Source organism: Ictidomys tridecemlineatus, chromosome 7, assembly GCF_052094955.1.
Source record: "Ictidomys tridecemlineatus isolate mIctTri1 chromosome 7, mIctTri1.hap1, whole genome shotgun sequence".
Classification (NCBI taxonomy): Eukaryota; Metazoa; Chordata; class Mammalia; order Rodentia; family Sciuridae; genus Ictidomys; species Ictidomys tridecemlineatus.
The window spans coordinates 149,865,580-149,887,791 of NC_135483.1; the positions used below are offsets into that span (position 1 = coordinate 149,865,580).

General features: G+C 36.0%; 1 protein-coding gene and 1 long non-coding RNA gene across 3 annotated transcripts in view; both read right to left on the reverse strand.

Moving 5' to 3' along the window:
- Positions 1-1,155, reverse strand: part of LOC144365581 (uncharacterized) — a 78,617-nt gene extending 77,462 nt beyond the window's left edge. Inside the window, exon 1 of the long non-coding RNA XR_013424188.1 lies at positions 494-1,155. This is a non-coding gene — a long non-coding RNA (uncharacterized LOC144365581). The remainder of the gene's footprint in view (positions 1-493) is intronic.
- A 6,617-nt stretch (positions 1,156-7,772) lies between these two features.
- The window catches only part of Frzb (frizzled related protein), a 30,839-nt gene continuing 16,399 nt past the window's right edge, over positions 7,773-22,212 (reverse strand). The window contains exons 3-7 of one of the 2 annotated variants that reach the window (XM_040294560.2): positions 17,983-18,048; positions 13,388-13,592; positions 12,937-13,000; positions 9,906-9,934; positions 7,773-9,292 (exon numbers count right to left, since the gene is read on the reverse strand). In XM_040294560.2, the coding sequence (XP_040150494.1) occupies positions 9,280-9,292; positions 9,906-9,934; positions 12,937-13,000; positions 13,388-13,592; positions 17,983-18,048 (377 nt within the window). In that variant the 3' untranslated portion in view covers positions 7,773-9,279. The remainder of the gene's footprint in view (positions 9,293-9,905; positions 9,935-12,936; positions 13,001-13,387; positions 13,593-17,982; positions 18,049-22,212) is intronic. The other variant, XM_005324682.5, reaches the window with a different exon arrangement.

The following is a 22,212-nucleotide window of genomic DNA, read 5'->3' on the forward strand; positions in this document are numbered from 1 at the left end:
TTTGTCACTTGCATGTGGTCTGCCTCTTCCATTAGCCTGTGCATTCCAGCAGGGCAGATACTGCAGGACCACCCATCACTAACCATAGCGTCTGGCACAGTAGCATTTGGTAAATATTTGTCATAGAATTACTGAATGATGAAGTGTCCTTTGAAATTAGCCGTGCCAGAAAAAAATGTAAAGAACTGTTTTAAAATTTGAAATTCGTACGTACATCATTGAAGCAGTTTTGCTTTTCTTTTCTTTCTCCCATGGTGAGAAGCAACCTATATAGCATGACAAAATTCCAGGTGCAGAGAAAACAATCATTATTCCCTCTCTATCTACCCAAAGGCTCAGGAATTTTAAACCTACACCTATTTTCTGAGATTTAAAAAAAAAAGAGAAAGAAAGAAAGAAAGAAAGAAAGAAAGAAAGAAAGAAAGAAAGAAAGAAAGAAAGAAAGAAAGAGAAAGAAAAAAGGCAGTTATGCAACAGTGTTGGGCCTAGTTACCTGGCTCAAAATCACCATCCTCTGATTCAGGGGTAGAGCTCTTCTTCAGCATGGTTCCTGGCTGTGGTGACACCAGATTGGGCCAGGATGCCAGCATCCTCTATGAAGTTCTGGACTTTCCCCTGCTCAGGCCTAACCTTTCCTGCGTGTTTATGCACCTGTTCCCTTGTTTATGGGTATGTTTGTAAGTCAGCTTGGTCTCATCACTGCGAGACATTTCCCACTCTCTGGCAAAAAGCCCACCTCCTCTCCAAGGAGAGCTGGCACCTTCACCTCAGCACATTTGGAGCTAACGTGCTTTTTCCAGAATGTGAAGAAGAAAACTAGGTCTTGAAATTTTAGTAGAACTTACTAAGATAATATTCAAGCTAAGTGTGAAATACTTTCAAATTGGTTATTGAAGAGTAAAGTGTTGAAAAATGACTTGAGAAGATAACTTTCATATCATAGGTAAGTATTTTTTGTAATTTGACACGTGATGCTAAAACCTGCAGTGCAATTTCATAGCAGGAATTGTTATTAAACCCTAGAAGTATCTACAAATGGAGAACATTAGATGTCTTCTAGTGTACTCTTTTTGAATGGATAAACCACTATATTACATGGTTTGAATTTGTTTTTACCTGAAATAGGTAAGAATTAGTATAATTTCAGATCTAGAATGCCACAAAAAATTTTGTTTGCCTTCCATCAAAAATTCATCAAAGTAATAATAATAATAATAATAATAATAATAATAATAAGCTGCACAAATTCAGGAATGAACTCCAGTTTCTTTTGCATTTGTATGAACAAACTTCATTTCATTTGTTGAGTGGTTCAGAGTCTACACCATTCATTTATTTGTGCAGGTTAAACAGTTAGCTTAAAAGAATATTTTACAGTTAAAGTAACCTGAGCTAGGTTAATTATGACAGCAATTGAACTTCAATCCCATCCCTTGCAGACTGAACCTTGGTATGATCATATTCAACTCTAAGCTACAATGCCTCAAACTTCTGATTGGGAGCAGTTTCAGAATCAATTCACATTCAAATAAAAAGGCACTCCAGTGAGAGCACATTAAGATGTTTAAATTACAGGGCATATGGGATTCATCAAGCAAGAAAAACAGTTGTAAATCAAGCTCATGGTGAATGGGTTAAACACACAAGAAGGTTTCAGTGCTCAAGCAACACTTCCCAAAGTTTTTCGTGTTTTTTTGTTTTGTTTTGTTTTAGTTACTTAAGTGAAAGATTTAAGGAAATAGCAAAAAGTAAAAAAGGTTTTTTAAAAATAAAAACTTCCAACTTAATTGATAATTTTTTACCACCACTCAAAAGCCCACTTTAAAAATAAATGATAATGAGCACAAGGGCCTCATTTCAATACATACGACTAGAATAATGGGAGAGAGGGAAAGTCAGAAATGAGACCAGACTTTTAAAGAATTTTCTCCTTTGTCTTTGTTTCTTCTTAGATTCTATCATATGTGGATTTTGTGTGTGTGTGTGTGTGTGTGTGTGTGTGTGTGTGTGTGTGTGCTGATGGAGCCTCCTATTCCACTTCTTTCCTTCAATTTTTGTAACAAATAGGTGTTTCTTGAATGCACGTGTAGGAACCAAGATAATGAAAAAACTACATAGTATTCCTAAGGAATATGCCTTTGCAGGAAAAAAAGATGATTGGTTGACCAGCGGATCCTCAGGATAACTGTTCAAGTTGGGGGTCGTAATCTCAACTTTTATGCTTTCTCCCTTTTTAATCCCTTTTTCTCTGCTTTACATAACTGGTAACCCTCATGAAGATTCCAGGCTTCCTTTCAGCTCCAGTTTCTTAATAAGCTAATCAATACTAAGGAAATAATGACTCAATAAATTTCGTAAGAACTTAATTTTAAGCAGACTTGTGAAATGAACGATGTTTTGATTAAAAAGACTGAATCTCTAATGGTAAGACTTCAAAGTTCTATATCAGCACAAACCCAACCTTGTTTAGTAGTCAAGTTTCTGTGCCACCAAAACCAACAATTTCATTAAGTCCAAAAAATAAAATCATTCAAAAAATAAGCATTCAATTAGACTTCAGGGAGGAAATCTACAGTTCATCTGCCAAATCCAGCCCACCACCTGTTTCTGTAAGTTTTATTGTAACTTGGCCAAGCTCAGTCATGCACATATCATCAATGTCTATTTTTGAGTCTCAACTACTCAGAGGTGAGTAGTTGCAACAGACTGTATGACCTAAAATACCTTGAATATTTACTAGGGGACCCTTTAGAACAGTTTGCCAATCCCTGGATTAGATTGTTCCTTGGTTATTGCCTGTTTTTCTAATATAGACTAGTTCAAGCCCTTTATGAGTTAACCTTATTTCCTAGATTCAGTAAAATCTGCCTCTGTTTTGAGAAGCCTCAGTGTATAGCCTGGAATGCGGGGCCTGCACTTTTGAAACATAAACACTTGTCTCAATAGAATTTTAGTACTTCGGCAACTCCCTAGGAAATGAAAAACGCCAAGAAGCTCCTCTGACAAAAATTCAACCCTTATTAAGAACTCACATCTTTCCAAGTGGCCTGTCCTTGCTACCAATGACAACCTTTCTGGGGAGCCAAACGTTTACAAATAAAATTAAGAGAAAAATATTTCACATAAAAGAGCAAAGTAAGCAAAACAATCTATGGCTTACAATGAATAATAGTAAAATATTAAAACTCCATCCACCTAAATCAAGGATTAATTAAATTAACCTGGAAGTGGACATCTCTATAGAAATAACCAACGTGAAGTGTTAAACTTCCTATACGTTCACCATCTTCTGTTTTTTAAAGTGGATAGAGAAGTCTTTTGGTTCTTTGGTTACCAAGATAATTCAAAACATTTAGAATAAAAACATCAATTTGCATCAGTGATAGAAATATTTGTAGAATTGAATACTATGTCGTTTTTCATCATCTTATCTCTTTAAAAATTGAATACGTATTCATCCAGTTTCCTGGTCATGCAACTTTCTAAGCACACTTCTCTCACTAAAGGAAAAGTATGAAATTCGGGCTGGCTCCCTAGCTCAGCTCAGTTGGTAGATTGCTTGCCTTACATGCACATGGCCCTGGGTTCAATCCCCAGCTCCGCAAAAAAAAAAAAAAAAAAAAGTATGAAATTCAATCTTCAGCTTGAATTTAAGTTAGTTGAGAGTCTGGCCTCTTATACATGGAAGGAAGAGACCAGGGTAGGGAGTAGGATTTCTTGGAAGTCACATTTCCTTCCAGGCTTGGTAAGCATCTGTTAGAGCATTGTTGAGGAATGGTGTACCTCAAAGAGATTGTTCTGGAGTAACAGGTAGGATAATCCTGATACTAAGCATCGATCATGCTCCAGGCTCTGCTCAACAGCCTCCACTCCGGTCATCTCACGTACTGAAACTCAGAGAGGAGACTAAACATCCAATGAGACACATAGTGGAAATTTGAATCCAGGTGTCTCACCTCTGAAGTCCTTCTCAACGTGAAGTAAGAGGGTCTTCATGATTGAATGTCTCAAAGTGCCATCTCCAAAGAAAACGGAATGTGGGCAATTGGAGTTCCAGGTGTTGAGGGGTGAGACTCACAGTGAGACTGCCTGAGCTGGGAATCTAAAGGAAATCAGGATGAGCTTCAAGATGTTGATCCATGGATTTAAAGAACGTTAGACAGTTTCTTCCATTTGCTTCATGCTTGACTTTCTAATAATACTGTATATACTTTCTGCAGGCAAGTGTTTGATTTAATTTGCAAAATAGGCGTGAATAGCCTGGGAAGAAAAAAGTGAATGCATGAAGCCAGGACAGTACCATCTTTGTGGGTATATTATCTGAGTTTCTTGTTCCTCTTTAAAGCTTTGATATATGACTTAAGTTATAGGTCATGGGGTAAGTTTTTCAGTGAGAATTCTGTTCATCTTGATCTCTTCTTTTGTCAAGTTCTCCTAGGCTTATAATTACTCACTTCAAATCCTACTCTTTGAAGATTTCCCCCAGAACCACCAAATAATGTAGAAATAAAGACATTAGAGAAAATCCAATCAACTTTACTTATTAGCTTTGTCATTCAGTATGAATAAGAAATACTTTGTTCCCTGTTTCATAGAGCTATCCTGTGCTTCACACATCACCCCTGACCTGCATTTGCTGATGCCTCAAGTCCAGCCCTGCCCTCCTAACATCAATCCCATTTCATGTGGCTGAGCATGCAAGGTGCATGGTGATGGCTACTTGGAAGTGTGGTCCTGCCTTCCAGATTCCTGTAGATAGTGGACAGCTCCTTTATTTTCTTTCATTTCTGCATCAGCATCCTCTACAGTCCACAGATCCTTTCCTTCTGGACAAACTTCGCTGAGCACATCACATCCTTTCCTCCTTCATAGGCCATCTGAGTTCTCAACACCCACCAAAGTGGACACATGATGACATTCGCACTTTACCCAAAGGAGAACACCTTTCGTTATCTTGCAAAAACATGTTGAATTCCTGTCATAAAAAAATACTTAATGAAAGAAAAGCAATTAGGTCATGTAGAATAGCTCTCTTTTTGGATTGCTCTGATGGGGAGGGATAAAGAAAATGATCTGAAAGTGAGAAATAGGAGTTCCCAATGGAAAGCGCCATTCTGGTTTTATTTATAGCAACCATCAACTTTTAATTTCAATTTTCCTCCAGGCCTTGTTGAGCACTGTTAACTTCATACTTTTCTCCAAATTCAAGGGGAAAAAAAAGAAATTAGAACATACCGTTTTGTTTCTGAGAATCACATATCTCCAAACTATTAATATTAAAAGAATGTTTGCTCATCTGAATATCCTCTTCTGGAATAATTCCATGGAAAATTTGATTTTGTCGGGGAGGACAACTGAAGAAGTGAAGTGACAGTATTTGGGAGTAAGAGTTATAATTCTGTCATGCAGACTTTCCGACATACAGTCAATAGATATCAGCTTAAGAAATAAACATAAGTAGCTGCTACATGACTTATACGTCGTTTCAATGTTAGGACACATTTCCTTTTGTTGTTGTTGTTTATTTGGTTGTTGTTTGTGGTGCCCAGGACCTCGGGCATGCTAAGTAAGGGCTCTTCCACTGTGCTATGTCGCCAGCCCACTGCATTCACCTTTTCATAGGCAATTGCAATGATAGGAGTCATATAACTTGGGAAATAAGATTAAGAGTTTAAGGCCCAGATCAGCTACTTACATATCTCTGAAGTTCTGGATCCTCAATTTTCTCATCTATAAAATGTGAATAATAATATCTACTTCACAAACATTCAAGGAATAAATAACACGTGTGCAAGTGTTTTGTGTAGAGTGGCCACTGTTAGATGTTATTACCCCTAAGAAATCACTACGGAAGGTATGACTGTATTGCTTTTGTTATATTGATACAGTTGGGAACAATACTTTTAATTCTATAGGGCAGGTTTCAGTAACACAGTATTAGAAATCTCTGATTTACTTCATTTTTACTATCTTCTTGAATGGTTGTGTGTACTAAAATATTAAAATTCATAGAGCTAAATAAGTATCAGTCTTGAAATACTTTTAAAAATAATTCTGCTTGTTTAAATCTAATAGCGAGTAATTTCTTGGAGAAGGCAATAACTAGTGCTATTTACTCATAGTGGTTGTAAGTTTTGTATTTGCCTTCTTAATAGATAACAGATGTGGAAGGACATGGGTTTGTCCCACCCCATCCCCAAATGCTCAGTGAAACATATGGCAGCAAGTCAGATTACACTGTATGTGACACAGTCAAATACTCACAACGGAGGAAAAGAGAATCTGTGTTTGCTCCTAATTTGTATCAGTTTATTCAGCATGCATCTGACTTTATTGTTGTTGTTGCTATTTGACTAAAGAAAAACAAAATTTTCTAAGAAATTATAATTGATTTTATAGATCTCAAGATTACTGAGAAGGATGTATGTATATTAAACCTTTAATGACTTCCTCGCAGTGGATATCTGCAAGAGAAGCCTGTAGAGAGGCATTAATGAGATATCTTTGCACTATAGAAACTTCAGAGTAGACCTGACTCTGCAGTCTGAAAGAAATGTATCAGGATAAAATCACGCTATCTCCCAAAGGGATCTGCATGTAGTTCATTACTGAAGATACTGTACCTATCAAACTGGAAAACCACATGGACTTTATTCAAACTGCAGCAAAACCAAATATCTCCAACACAGAATATGAAAATGGATATGGCAAAAACACTGCTAAGAATCTGGCCCACTTTTGTTTATACTTATCAAAACTGTATATGCATTAAGCATCAATTGTGTTAAATTCCTATACAGAAACTAATTATAACTCTCCCTTATCAAAAAAAAAAAAAAAGACTGCAGTTGCTGGAAATGTCTCCAATATTCATTGCACACTAAACTGCTTCATCATTGGGCTGTGAGTGTAGGTCTACTTGCCTAATATGTTCAAGGCCCTCAGTTCAATCCCCAGCACACACACACACACACACACACACACAAAAGAAGAATGAAAGAAGGAAGGAAAAAAGGAAAAGGGGAAGGAAGAAAGTATTCTTCATGGGGCTGGGGATGTGGCTCAAGCGGTAGCGCATTCGTGCGCTCGCCTGGCATGCGTGCGGCCCGGGTTCAATCCTCAGCACCACATACAAACGAAGATGTTGTGTCCGCCGAAAACTAAAATAAATAAATAAATATTGAAAAATTCTCTCTCGGGGCTGGGGATGTGGCTCAAGCGGTAGCGCGTTCGCCTAGCATGCGTGCGGCCCGGGTTCGATCCTCAGCAGCACCACATACCAACAAAGATGTTGTGTCCGCCAAGAACTAAGAAAAAATAAATAAATGTTAAAATTCTCTCTCTCTCTCTCTCTCTGTGCTCCCCTCTCTCTCACTCTCTCTTTAAAAAAAAAAAAAAAAAAAAAAAAAAGAAAAATTCTCTCTCTTTAAAAAAAAAAAAAAAAAGAATTCTTCAGTCCTAGAAGCTCAAGTTGAAGCACAAATACCAGGAAGAGCAATTCTGAGGTTCAGCTCCTCATTTTGGATTTCTTCACTACCCTGTAACACCCAAACGTACCTTAAGGATATGACAGCAACATCTCGAAAGAGATGCCCCTGCCCTAGCATCAGAGAATGTAGTCCAAAGAGCAGACAGCAAAATTAGCTGAAAGAAACCATATGATAGCCAACAAGCCTACTCAGTCTCCCACAGGCAATGGTAAGAACTCTTTCTTTTGGGGTTAGAGAAGTTATTGTTGGTTGGAATCTATCAAAAATGGAAAGACAGCACCATTTGCTTCATAAGTTTTATTTCAGCACACCATAGCTTAGAAATTTGGTTCTACTAATATCACACATGTAAACTGCAAGCAAAGAGACTTTCAAGTGATTGGCACATGCTCTAAGGAACCCTGATGGAGGAAGTTAAAAACATCATTTGTTTCCCATGGTCCCTGGGGGTCTCACTGCAGCTTGGGTAATGAGAATGTAGACTTGGTTCCAAAGTCAGAATAATCTTTCCTGACAACTATAATTCCTTTATTAAACATTTTCAATTGAGCATTAAACAGCACAAATCTAAATGATAATGTCAGGCCTGTACACAGGCCTATACTTTAGACCAGCTTGGGTATGTGAGTGCATAGACACACACATACACACAGATACACACACACCAAGAAAAAAAAAGAAAGAAATTTTTGCACATTTCACTGTCCTGTAAACTACAGCATTTTATAGAGCAACATGCCTTTTTAAAGGAATATCCTGGTGCACATGTGTACATACTTTCTTTTCCTGGTCAATACATTAAATCCAATTTATTATGAAAGAAGGGTGGGGACACTTCCACCAATGGGCTTATTTAGAAGGAAGCAAATTAAACAAAACTATGGTGATAACAAGCAGATGCCTAGTGACAATTCACTTCCCTAATGCTGATTAATATACTCATGAACAAATCAAATATATTGCCAAAAGAAGAATGCTACGGTTAACGCCCAAATGGCTACTGGTTTCAATTGTGCTTCTTAATCAGGCAAAATGTTCTTTCCTTGGCTCCTGGCACTATTTTTTTTTTTTTTTTTTGCTTCCTGCCAATCTTGGAAATAATTCATCTGTGTGTCATTTCCTCATAAATGCTTTTTCCTGGTGCTTGATTGGTTTGCCTGTACTTGTGTGGCATTTGATTTCAAACTGCCATTTTACCTTTATAAACCTTTAGAACTTTCTAAGCATGAGGAAAATGCCCAAATGGCAGACAAAAATAAGGCTGTAATTAGATCAGCAGAGAACGTTTTAAGCATATCTAGCTTTCTGCATTATAGCAGAAATCTCTCCTTACAGCCAATTTTGTTTTTTTCCAATCTGGGTGCAGAACATGAAATTAACATCTGGGGACTCCAGCAAAGGGGCCCTAGTATCCACATGTTTAATTTATTGTTATTGCCCCCCTAAAAATAGTTTTTTCGTGATTAGTAAAATAGGAAATGTAATACATTTAAGGATCTAACCCCAGGCCATTAAAAAAGGTGGGTGGGGGGAGAAAAACAGAAAATAAAAGTAATATCAGTTACCACATTATTTTTGTAGTAAACAATAGAATGTGACGTGCAATAGTGCAATTTTCCTTTGCTAGTCCAGCAATGCGAGTCTCAATAGGAAGTCCACTGATGTTACTCTTCGTATTTCAGGATTTAGTTGCGAGCTTGCCGGGGGTTAGAGTTCCTGCCAGACTTCTGATTCTGAGTGGAATCACTAATGCTAGAGTCACTTTTACTCAGTCCAAGATGACGGAGCTTCATATCCCAGCGCTGTGAAATTTAAAAGCAAAAATAAGTCATATGCACCTACCACCAGGGTCACTATTTCTATGACTTTTAACAATGAGATAAGAATGCCAGGTCAGATCTCTAAAGCACTTTGCTACTTTCCCAAAAGTATAAAATCCATATCCCAGGGTAATAAAGGAACTGTACTCTATGAACATAGTGCTCAGATTTTAAAAAGCATAAAGTTGGGCATTGATAATATGTTTAATAATACTTTCATATCAAGGCTTAAAATTAAAATTTCCATATTTATAAATGGTGATGCAAATATCTACCAGCATCTGTGAGTATTTCTTGAGGTGACATACAAATGGAAGATTTATATACAGAATTTGTAGGAGGGGTTATTTTTCATCTTCTTTTCTAAAGAAAACATAACAGTATAGACTTTTAAAACGTGTTTGAACTGGGCATGGTGGCACACATCTGTAATCTCAGTGACTCAGGAAGTTGAGACAGGAGGATCCCAAGTTCAAAGCCTACCTCAGCAACTTAGGGATGCCCTAAATAATTTAGCAAGACCCTGCCTCAAAATAAAAAATAAAAAGGACTGGGGGTGGGGACTAGGATCGTGGCTTAGTGGTAGAGTGCTCACCTAGCAGATGCAAGGTCCTGGGTTCGATCCTCAGCACCACATAAAAATAAATAAATAAAATAAAGGTATTGTGTCCAACTATAACTAAAAAATATATATTTAAATAAAAAAGACTGGGAATGTTGTTCAGTGGTTAAGCAATCCTGGGTTTAATCCCTGGTACCAAAAATAAATAAATAAATAAAACCTGTTTGATGTGAGCAATTAAAAATATGGAGGGATGGTGTCTCTAAAATATTTTTCTAAGCAACGTCTACCAACTGCAACAAATAAAACAGACAAGATCCTGCCCTTCTTTAATTTCTTTGGTCTGTTTTGTGGTTCTAGGGATTGAACTTGGTATACTCTACCACTGAAATACATCCCTAGCTCTTTTAATTATTTTTTTATTTTGAGACAGTTGCCCAGGCTGACCTTGAACTTGTGATCCCCTGGCTGCAGCCTCCCAAGTAACTGGGATTACTGTGAGTTATTGTGCTAGACTTCCTCTGTTTTATAAAGCAATAATTTAATAATAATTTATAAAGCAATGCTTTAATAACCACTTTCACATTTACTAACAGTACATATTAACAATGCCAAAAATGTTTACATATAATGCAAGAAATTAAATGGAAGTTATGTTTGAGAATGTAGGTGGTGAATAAGGACTACAGATATATTTCTCAAACTTTGATGAACACAGAAATCACCTCAGGATCTTGGGCTAGGGATGTAGCTCAGCAGTAGAGCTCTTGCCTGGCATGAGTGAGGCCCTGAGTTTAATCCTCAGAACACACACACACACACACACACACACACACACACACACACACAAAGGTACATTCTTATTTTGTAGGTCTGGGATGGGGCTCAAGGTCATCATATCTAATACTCTCTGAGGTGATGCCTATTTTACTGGTCTAAGGATCACACATTAAGTAGTAAGAAGCTAATGATCAGATGGCTCAAGTTCAAATCCTCACTCCCCCCCCACTTACTTACAATGCAAAGTTTTTTTTTAATTTAGTGAACCTCATCTCCATCATTTCTACACTGAAATTAATAACAGAACCTACTTATGATTATTCTGAAAATTGACTAAAAATATCTAGTGATAGCACATACTAAGTTAGTTATTTTTCTATTAATGAAAATAAGTTCTTTTCAGCATATTTTACTCCACTATCTTACAGTTTCCATATTAAAAAAAATTCTGATCATAACTCCCCAAGGCAATCCAAATATCTTGATTTGAATGATCTTAGGTAAACCAATCATTTGTATGGAAAAAGCCTAAAAACTTCTTTTAAAAATACTTAATCCACCCACCTATAGAGAAAACATCAGCTGAAAAGGGCAACTTTGATTAAATAAAAAACTAATATCTTCCATAAGATTATTTTGTACAGTCTGAAGTTCACTGGTCAACTAAAATAGGGATCTCAATAATTCTGGTCAAAGAGACTTTCCACTCAAACACTTTGGCCCCTACTAAGTACATACAAATAAAAAATGGTTTGAGTTATTGGTTTATTTCTTCCATTAGTATGTTTAAATCCAGACTGTGAACATAAATGATCTCACAATAACTCTGTGAGTTCCCCATGGCAAGCAAGGTAAACACGTTGTCCCCTTACTAAGAGAAGGGACAGAAAAGCCAGGCGTCCTGTGGACAAGGGCAGCAGTGAGGCTCCTTACCCACCCTGCAGCAGAGATGTCGAAAGCTCTTCCAACCAGTGCAGGAATTTAGGACAAATTCCTGTTCTGCATTAGCAGGCAGAAAACCAAATTAAAAGGACAGGAAGAAATTCCAACATGCTGAAGAAGAGCCACTTCTTTAGTAAACACCAAACTAACTGAAGAGAGACATAAGCCTAGAATGGTGATAAGTCTGCACTTGGAGTGCACCTCTCTTTGACAAATATGTGGAGAAAAGGGAACTTAACCAGTGGTAGTTTCTCCCTGCAAAAGAGTGCCCTCTACATTTTTGTAGGTCACTTAAATTCGAATGTGTCTGCTATGCCGAGTGCCAGATGTATAAGATCAACTGCCCAGGGGTGTTTAACTTACTCTGTAAATGTTTCCCAAGCCTTCAGACTTGCAGAAGGAAGAGGATGTATTATGTTTGGTACAGTTCCCACCTCCCACCCCCACTCTTAACACATATCCTTTGAGATTCTTTGACCCCCTATGTATCACCCCCTACATTCCTTTCTTTGAAACAGATCTGCTTAGTACTGTAAGAAGAAATGAAACCTTCTATAATGAAGTAATTTCCTACTTCATTTTTCTTTATATCAATTTCAGAATCTAAGAATTCTTGGATTAAAAATAAAGCTACAGTACTTTTGTAAAGACCTACTCTGGTCAGGCAGGCAGATGATTCAGGCTAAACCTCGTGTGTAGGAATTATTGTCTATGCATTGGACAACTTTGGTATTTTCCTACCACCATTTATTTTCCCTTCTTACAGGACCATAATTTGTTCAAGGAAGCCTTACACCTAAAGGGGGAAAAATCCTAGCCTCTCTTGCAGCTAGGAAATGGACATATATATATCCACTTCTGATCAAAAGTCCTAAGAAAAAGTTGCTGAAGCTCTTGGAAATCCCTTTTTGCCTCTCCTTTCTTTCTACCTGAAATGAAATGTGATGCTGGAGGCACAGAAGCCATCTTGTAACCCCCAGATAACTGTGAGGATGAAAGCAACACCCTAAAAACATGGCAAAGCATTAAGCAATCAGGTGCCTGGAGCCCTAATGATAATGTGGAGCCTCCCTACCAGAAATGGACTAACTAAAGCTTGACTTACGAGACGTTGTGGCAACTATAGTTGGATCTCTGATATACAGGGAGCTCATTCCTTAAATGAGATATTAAAGACAAGCTGGCAAACTCAGTTCTTACAAATTATATATACACACACACATTTTTATATATTATATTTTAAAGTTTTAATATTCTCATGTGGTTGTAAGTGACAGGTGGCTGGTTTTCTACTATTATTTTCTGTACACTGTAATATTTTGAACATGAAATATAGGCTTACCTTAACTTTTTTGCCAAGTCGATCCTTCCATTTCTCAGCTATAGAGCCTTCCACCAAAAGTAACCTGTGTTTTTTTAAACAAGCAACCATTTTTGAAAAAGTAAAGCATTCTTTTAAAAAAACATAAGGAATCTAGTGCCAAAAATGACTACATATGTTTATTCTAGAATAGGAGAACCCAGTTTGAGAACAGTAATTGTTAACCTTTTGGGAGTCATGGTTAAAAACAAAGCTAGGATTCCTGTCTCCAGAAAAAAATTCCCACCCATAAATTGCATGCACAAACTTTGCTATCCAATATATGAAATTTAAAGATCCAGTTACAACCTATCTGTAATACCCAAGAAGACAAAAAGTCCTAAGGTAAAGATGCCACAGTAAGGTCTCTAAAAAGAAACTCAGAGGGTAGGGTAAGCAAAGACATTATTCTGAACCCCAAAGTGTGAGTTACCTGGAGCGTTCCTCATCTTCATAGCCCATGATGATGTACTCCTCATTGACAGTAAGTGGAGGACACAGGCAGCCAGAGCTGGTGTGAAGGTTGATGGTGTCCCTTGGGATGTTCACCAGAGATGACTTGAGAACCTCCTTCACCTCCACCACTGCAGTTACATCATGGCACTTGGTCTTGACCTCTTTGACCTTAGCCCTGATGACTGTGATAGAGGACAACAAAGCTGATGTGCTGTTTCATAACACACAAGCGCCCTATTCAAAATAGACAATGAGGCTTCTTTCCAGCCAATTCTTATCCAATTGATGCTCAGTGTTTGAGAAGAGATTTTGCCTGAGCCTACAGTGAGTGATAAACTAAATAACATGCCTACCCTTCTAATTTGTGTGTATGTGTATATTTGCATGTATAATGCATATATGTGTGTGTTTCATTTTGAAAAATCCAATTCGATTATCAAAGGTTGAGTGAATAATCTGATACAATTTTCCCCAAAAGTTTAATTTTAGATATGTGTGTATACATATATGCAATCCCAAATGCTGCCAGCAAGAATCTAGACTATATTAATTTCACCACATGTAAAGACCTCTATTCACCATGCTTTGCTTCTGCTGCAGGGCCTATTAATAGGTTTCTCATTGAGAGTCTTTTTAGTGTTATAAGCTGTCTTGTTTAATAGTGTTCCCAAATTCGTTCATCAATCTTTTCATCCTCTCATTTTAGCTCACTCTTCCTTTGTTTCAGTGCATATTATCTTTTATGCTCCCCTTTAAGCATACTAAATTTTCTTCTAAAACATGGCTAGACCTTGTTTTCTGCATCTATCTACTCAGAATTCAGATGCTCTAGTACTCCTCCCCATGGTGTATTGTGGGGTCCATTTTAATATGCCAATTGCATCAATCTACCTCTCACAATAGAGGCACAGGTACTGGACCTCCACTTTCAAGAGTCAGCTTCACTGCTCAATGTGAAGACAAATTGCCTTCAGATGTAAAATCAAAGCAGTTGACTTAGAACCTAGAAAGCACAGGAGCTGGGGATGAAGCTCAGTGGTAGAGCACTTGCCTAACATGTATGAGGCTCTGGATTACATCCCCAGCACCAATAATAATAACAACAACAATAATAATAATAATAATAATAATAATTAGAAAGCACAGTTCTGCTAGTTTTCAGTAGTTCTCCTTTGAAAGAGCCAAATTCTTTAGATTCCTACTTCTGGTAAATAAGTTTTTTAACAAAAAGTTTTTTTAAAAAGGCAAGAAAAGTCAGGCACAGTGGCACATACTTATAATCCCAGCAACTCAGGAGGCTGAGGCAAGATGTTCACAAGTTCAAAGCCAGCCTCGACAACTTAGCAGGACCCTAAGTAACTTAGCAAGACCCTGTCTCAACATGAAAATTAAAAGTGGGCTGGGGATTTAGCTCAAAGGTTAAGCACCTTTGAGTTCAATTCCTGGTACCAAAATAAATAAATAAAGCTAGGAAGATGTAAAAAATGTCAATTAGTAAGAGGTCAGTAGCATTTGCTCAGGGGTCCTCATTGCTCTGCTTCAATGTCCATGGATGTTTTATAGTGGAGAACAGAATCTATCCAAATGAAAACATTTTGAAAGCTTCTTGGTCTGCAATCAATCTGCAAACTTCTTTCATCTGAGGACCTTCCCATGAGTTTTAAGTGCTCAAGATGATAAGGGATTGGAAAAAGTAATCCACACAGATATAAAGCCACCTAATAAACCATTTCTCCATCAATGTTCCAACTCCATCACAGAAACTTAATATTCTACCAATACAACCTACATCTGATAGAAATTAAGGTACTGAAAAATTTCTAAAATACTTTAGAATGAAATCTTATTTCAACCTTCAGAGAATTAGTTGCCTGAGTATGAGAATTTAAAGCAAACAAAATAAAACTGCCTAACTGCCCCTGCCTGGTTTGATTTGCAAGTAACCTTTCTATTTGTGTCCTCTTGATTCTGAATTTTAACGGGAGATAAGATTGCCCTTTTTGAAATGTCGTTTGAGAGAATCAGACGATAAATTCTTAACCCTAGCTCGCAGACATGTTTTTGTGTCCTGGCTTATACGAATGTGCTTCATAGCATCCATCAACCATTAGAGATTAGTGAACTGTGCAAATGTTCTCAAGCTAATGATTTATTTACCCAGTGTGTCTACTATTTTCATTAGAAATTTTTAGCACATGTACCCGCTCCAAAATAAATATCTCTCTACAAGACCTACTTTATTATTCAAGTAATTTTGTTAAAACTCAAGAGTTTGTAACTGAGTTAATCTGAATGAAGCAGCAGTTTTGTCTGAGTTACCAATTGCTCCTATGCCTATTTGGACAGAAGCAAATATACAAAATAAAAATCAACATATTTTGAAAGTAAAAATATATTTCCTTTTCAGAGTTTTTCCTTCAATCAATCAAGCACCTGCCTTGCCCCCCAAATTTGTAAGTCTCAGACAAATGATAATCCTCATACTATGGACGGTCTGGTTATTGATTGATTCTGAAAAAAGTTTTTTCCTCTTTTAAAATCACGATCCATATCCCATTTCATTTTATGACATTCATACGGCTACCTTGTCCAAAATCTTCTCTTTCCAGGGATTTGTAACAACTAGTATTTTAACTTTTAACAAAGATAGTAGCAACAAACATTTCACACCAAGAAGTTGGATAAAGTAAAAAATTATAAGTAAAATGGAACTGACGATATTTCCCTGATATAAAATTATATTTTAATTTTTATTGTAACTATACTTAAACGTTCATATAGCATTTTTCAATCTTAAAAAGCTAGTCTAAAAATTAAGATCTCCCTTTTCCTTGAGGCTTTTCACATCAATTCACACAGGGAAGGTCTTCAGATAAGCAGTCAGGCATTTGACTTCTTAGATAAACATAACCTTCTAACCTTGGAAAGTGTCCATCACCAGCTAGGAAAAGCCATCCACTTAAGATGAGTAATAAACCAAAAAAGTAAAAATTGATTTCACTGAAGGAAACTTTCAGAAACTAAGTCAAAAACTAAGTGCATTTATTTTAAAGAGATTTAACTAGACTGAGAATTTTCAGCTTTGTTCTTCTTAATACATAGTATTTCTGAAGATATCAAAGATTACTTTAGAGTCTTACCCATTTCCCTCTTTCCAAGTTGCAAAAGTATAGAAGTAAATCTGCTCTATATATCCTATGTCCTTGAAAATAGAACACATAAACACAAGAAGATTCTCATTTTAAAAATAATGTTCATGTTAAGAGTCTGTTTAATTACCGTGTTTACTCGTTGACTTAGCATCAATAGTTATCGGTTTTACAGATACAGACTGAGTGAGCATTCCTAATCCAAAAATCTAACACCCAAAACTTTTTGAGCATCAGTGCAACACTAGAAGTTCAAAAGTGCACACCTGACCTCATGTGACAAGTCACAGTCAAAATGCAGGTACATTAAAAATATATAAAATTACCTTTAGGCAGTGAATATAGGTATATATAAGATATAAATAAATTTTGTGTTTAGATTTGGGTCCCATTCCCAAGATATCTCATTAAACATATGAAAGTACTCTAAAATCTCAAAAAAAAAAAAACTATAACCTAAAATATTTCTAGTCCTAGGTATTTTGGATAAGGGATATTCTCAACCTGTTCTAAAAAGAAAAACACAATGCCAAAGGAATTTGTTAAACATTAATTAGTCCCATATTTTATCAACTGGAAACTCTAGTAATTTCTCCTTGTAAATATGTTGGTAATATTTATGACACCAAAGCACGTCAGTACAAAATCACGTTCAAAAATACCTTATGAGAACACAAAAATCCATTACGAATAATTGATGAAGGAAAAACTTAGGTGTACTAGTCATTGATAAAATGAGAACAGTATTATTTTTCATTTGGAGTTGAGAAAAACAAACAAGTGAGTATTTGGAAACCATCCAGCACAGTCCCTGATACAGAGACAAAAGTTTTCTTCAACCTTCAAAGGTACTCAGATACATTTGTGTTGGTAGCTCTTTGATTGATATTAGTTTACCTGAATGTCACATTTTTAGGTCAAGCTAGATAGCAAAACATAAAAGTTACTGAATATCAACAACACCTAGTAAGTGTTATTTCCACTGGTCTATCCCAGTCCATGGGATAGACCAAAGAACCATGTTTGACCTTAACCCTTCTGGTGCATCAAAGTGCTCTTCTGTTCACCCCTGTGGAGCACAACTGATGGCTTATGCAGCTCCAAACAGGAGCTAAGATCCTCCTCTACTTCCCAGGTACAGAAAAACCCATCCATTTTAAAACTTCTGCAAGGTTCCAGCAACACTGCCTGATATGCTCAAAATTGAGCATTTGTCAAGAACTTTGCCCATGTGAGACATTGGTTGAAGCAGGGAAACTATGTTCTTAAAGTTGTCCTTCTTAATTTGCTTTTAACCCTTTTTATTTAAACCACACTGCTTATTTTCATGTGTGTGAGCATGCAACACACACACACACAAACACACACACACAAACACAGACCTAGAAAGTAACTTATGAGTCACCCATGAAGTTAGCCTTACCATAGTTGTAATTGTTCCGGAAATAAGTCTTCTGTGTAGCTCTAATAGGCTTACATTTGCAGCGTTCTGAAAAATACATTTTAATTATAAGCAAATGTTCCATATTAGTTTTATTTACTCATATTTTTGGTAAGACTACATATGACTTCAGTGGTAAAAAGGCTCTTTGCAACTCTGTCTCTCTTTTTCCTGGAAATATGCACCTGTTACTTCTATCAATATAGCCTCTTATTCAATGTCTGTATATCCTTAAATTACCACTCTCTAACCAACTATCCAAATCCTGAGAAAACACTGTTCATCCCCATGCATGAGATAAGCAGGACCCAAATCCTGAAAAAGACTTGTTCAATGCTTATGCAAGTAGAATGGATGCCCGCTGAGAGCAATTCTCTACATATACTCAGGTTGCTGGCCCATGGCTGTGGAATATTACCTGATGTTTATACATATTTTACAGATTACACAGCACTCTTCCAAATATTACATCCCAAATCTGAAACCTACTTGGGAAGATAAGCAGGTATTGCTACAACCCAGTGAACTTAATGAGCCCCTCACACAGGTAGAACAGATGCCATTACATGCAATAGTATCTTTACACTTTTTGGAGGAAATCACTATGTACATATTTTGAAAACAGAAATTCCATATTTTAAAAATATCTGGCACATGATTGCTTAAAGCATGACCCGAACACACTTTATGTTGGACAGATGAATGTAAAAAAAAGTTCTAATTATCTCAAAATGTTTTATCTTTAGATCATTTAACATCATGCAGAGTAGATTTTTATACATTTTATAGAAGAGATTACTTAGCTAAGAAATATACCCCATAAGCACGGTAAATTATTAGCAATAGCAACATAAAATGGAAAGTAATACACAGACCTAGAAACATAAAAATGGAAAATAACACACAAACCTAGAAAGTATGAGTCATCATGAAGTTAGCCTTACCATAGCTGTAATTACCTCAGAAAATATTTGATTATATATAGTCTTTTATAAATAGCACCACAGAGAAAGATCCACTAAAAATTAAATGCTATGAGTTTCCTCTATTTTAATACAGAAAAGGGGAAAAAAAAGAATACATGAATCAGAGAAAAGTACCTAACAAAATAGTTTTGTTTAAAACATGTTTTATGATGAGGTATGGTGATGCACACCTGTAATCCCAGTGACTCAGGAGCTGAGGCAGGAAGATTGCAAGTTCGAGGCCAACCTCAGCAATTTAGCAAGACCCTGTCTCAAAACATAAAAAGTTCTGTGGATATAGCTCAGGGGTAAAGCACCCCTGGGACCACCCAGTTCCAAAAATTAATTAATTATTTAATTTAATTTAATTTAAAAATTAAAAGTATGCATGTTAGCATGAGAACAATGAAAAGCTGACACTTTTGTTGACTGCTGGCTATTGTATTTTCTAATCCAAACAAATTTTATGCCCTTTGAATCTGTAAATAAGTGACAGCAGTCCCAAGAGGAGTAGCATGATTTCTGTCAGTTTCAAGTCCTAGAAATAAGTTTCTCCTCTAGAGACAGGTCACAACAGCAACTAGTGTTCCTCCATAAGAGAACTGGGAATTTCTCAGTGTTACACAAGGCATCTTCCTGCCTTGTTCCATAGGGAATTTTTAATTCGAGATTTCTGTGATTAACAATCTCAGCTAAATAAACAATGGGTGATATCAGTGCTTGTTGGTATTTTGAGGAAGACTACTGCAAAAATAACTCTTATTAACAAACTGTTTATATTCCCATTTCAAAGAAAATGGAAGGCTATCTAGCTCTTGGCTTCTTATACAGTTGATTTATTTTATATAAAATGTTATGCTGTTATACATTTTTAAAGAGAGAGATCCTTAATGTTAGAATATGTCTGAAGAAATAAATGCTCTTGTCTTTGATTTATCCTCATACTGATATGAACTTTTATTTAAAAATAAATAAATAAATATCTATTAAAAATAATACCTACAGGAGCTGGGGGTATAACTGAGTAACAGAGCACTTGCCTAACAAGTGCAAGGCCCTGAGTGCAATCCCCAGCACAAAAAAATATGTTAATATAATAATAATAATAATAATACATGTAGATAAATTATCTACACATTTGTAATTCTTCAGAAATTTGCTGATATTCTAATAAAAAACATTTGGCAAAAAAAATAGCAACTGTCACTGAATTGAATTTAATTTGATGTTACCCATATAACTTTGCTTAAAGCATAAACAAATGTATTCCATAAAACTTCCCAGGCAGATAAAGAATTTTAATTATATTATAATTAAATCTGACTTAAGAAGATTTCAAGAAATTATGTATACAATTGCATATACATAATTAGATTATTACCTAATAGCTGATGAGCTAAGCAATTTATTCTTGAGACTACAATTTGCTCATCTGCAATGCACTTTTTACCCGAGCTGTCTCTGAGGAAAAAGTGCCATAATGCATGTAGATATGCCCCTATTCCTAGCTATTGCTATAAGCAAACATCTGTCTAGTCAAAAGTAACTAATAACTCAATAAATTAACAGAGTAAGGAGAAGTAGAATTTTATATTCACAAGCTTCACATGTGAAAGAACTTCCTTTCATTATTTATGCTTACTCAACACAAATATATTCATGAAAAGTATATCTTAGGTCGATGGATAGGAAACATTATCCCTCTTTTAAATTGTGTTCACAAACATCCATACTATTTACAAAAGCCTTAAAACTAGGAAATTGCAAAGTCATAGAAGGAGACATTGCATGAAATATTTATTATATTTTTTGTGCCCATCACCCTAAATCAAAGCAATGGTTTCTTTTTCTTTGCTACCAACAGATGATTTCCTGATAGTTGGACATTTTATTGGGCCCTAGCATCACTCTTGTCACTAGTTTAATTGTTTGTAGTCTTCTTCTCCGAGCTTCCCAATGGCATACGGTTTTCAAGTTTGGGTTTCTATACTGGCAAAATAAAATCTAATATTTACTGAACTTTGCACAAAACCATTAGACATGATTTTCTTATGGTTCGCTGTTGAAAAGAAACGCATATGAAGGAAATAAGAGTCTGCCCTGGTGTTTTATCTAAGAGAAAAATATATATATTTAAAAAGTTGAAGGAGCAGCTTTGATAAAAAAAATAGACCAAGTGAAGATAAAGATCTCCAAATTTGAGTAAAGTTTTAATATCAGCAGTTCATTTACCTGGAAGCCTTGAATTAAGCGCAATATCCTGAATCATGGGACAGTGTGCAGGGCTACATCCCAATAGCAACCATGGGCTATGATGGGCCACTGACCTAGGCAAGTGCTTCCTCACATTCCTGCACTCCTCTCATTCGATTCTTTCAGTCACTCTCCTAGAATTAATGCTCTGCTATTTCTCTATTACTGAACCTGAGGCCTGCTTATTATTCTAGTACAAACATGACTTATTCACCTAGTACAAACTTGAGAAGTTAACATGCCCTGCACCTCCTAGAACTTGGTTTGCAACTTGGGAAGCACTCCCCAGCACGCTGCAAAGTGAGAGCAATGAGCAACTTCCCTCTCCAAAGTGAGTTTCTAATAATTAAATTATTAGTTCAGAGAGGAAAATGAACATATCCTGTATTTTTTAGTTTGATATATAATAGAGTTATTTATTGAAAAATGTATGAGAATAGTAGTATTTTTTTTCTCTTTTTTAAAATTTTTTTTGTTATTGGTTGTTCAAAACATTACAAAGCTCTTGACATATCATATTTCATACATTTAATTCAAGTGAGAATAGCAGTATTTTTGACACAGTTTTATGAGCTCTAAGGAATTCCAAGTACCAGAAGAAATTATGAATTTTGATATTTACCAGATCTTCACTATTTAACACAAACTTCTTTGAGTTAGTGCTTAATTATAATATAATTTTCCAACAAGCCCTGACCTTTGTTTGGATTGAACTATTTTGGGTCTCATCCAAAGCTGTAAGACTATAATTAACTTCACCAGATTCCAAAAGTCCTATGATATTTCATGTACCATGACTTCAGAAAACTATCTTTGAGTGAATATTTTTTTCTGATTTTTCTAGGAAATGATCTGAAATCCGAACTAAAGATTTGTTTTCAAAAAGCAGGAGGTGGATACTATTCTATTTGTGTTAAATTTCCACTTTAATTCCCAAGACTAAACTTTCTAATCAGGTCAGAGTTCAAGTAATATTAATTTGTGCCAAATACAC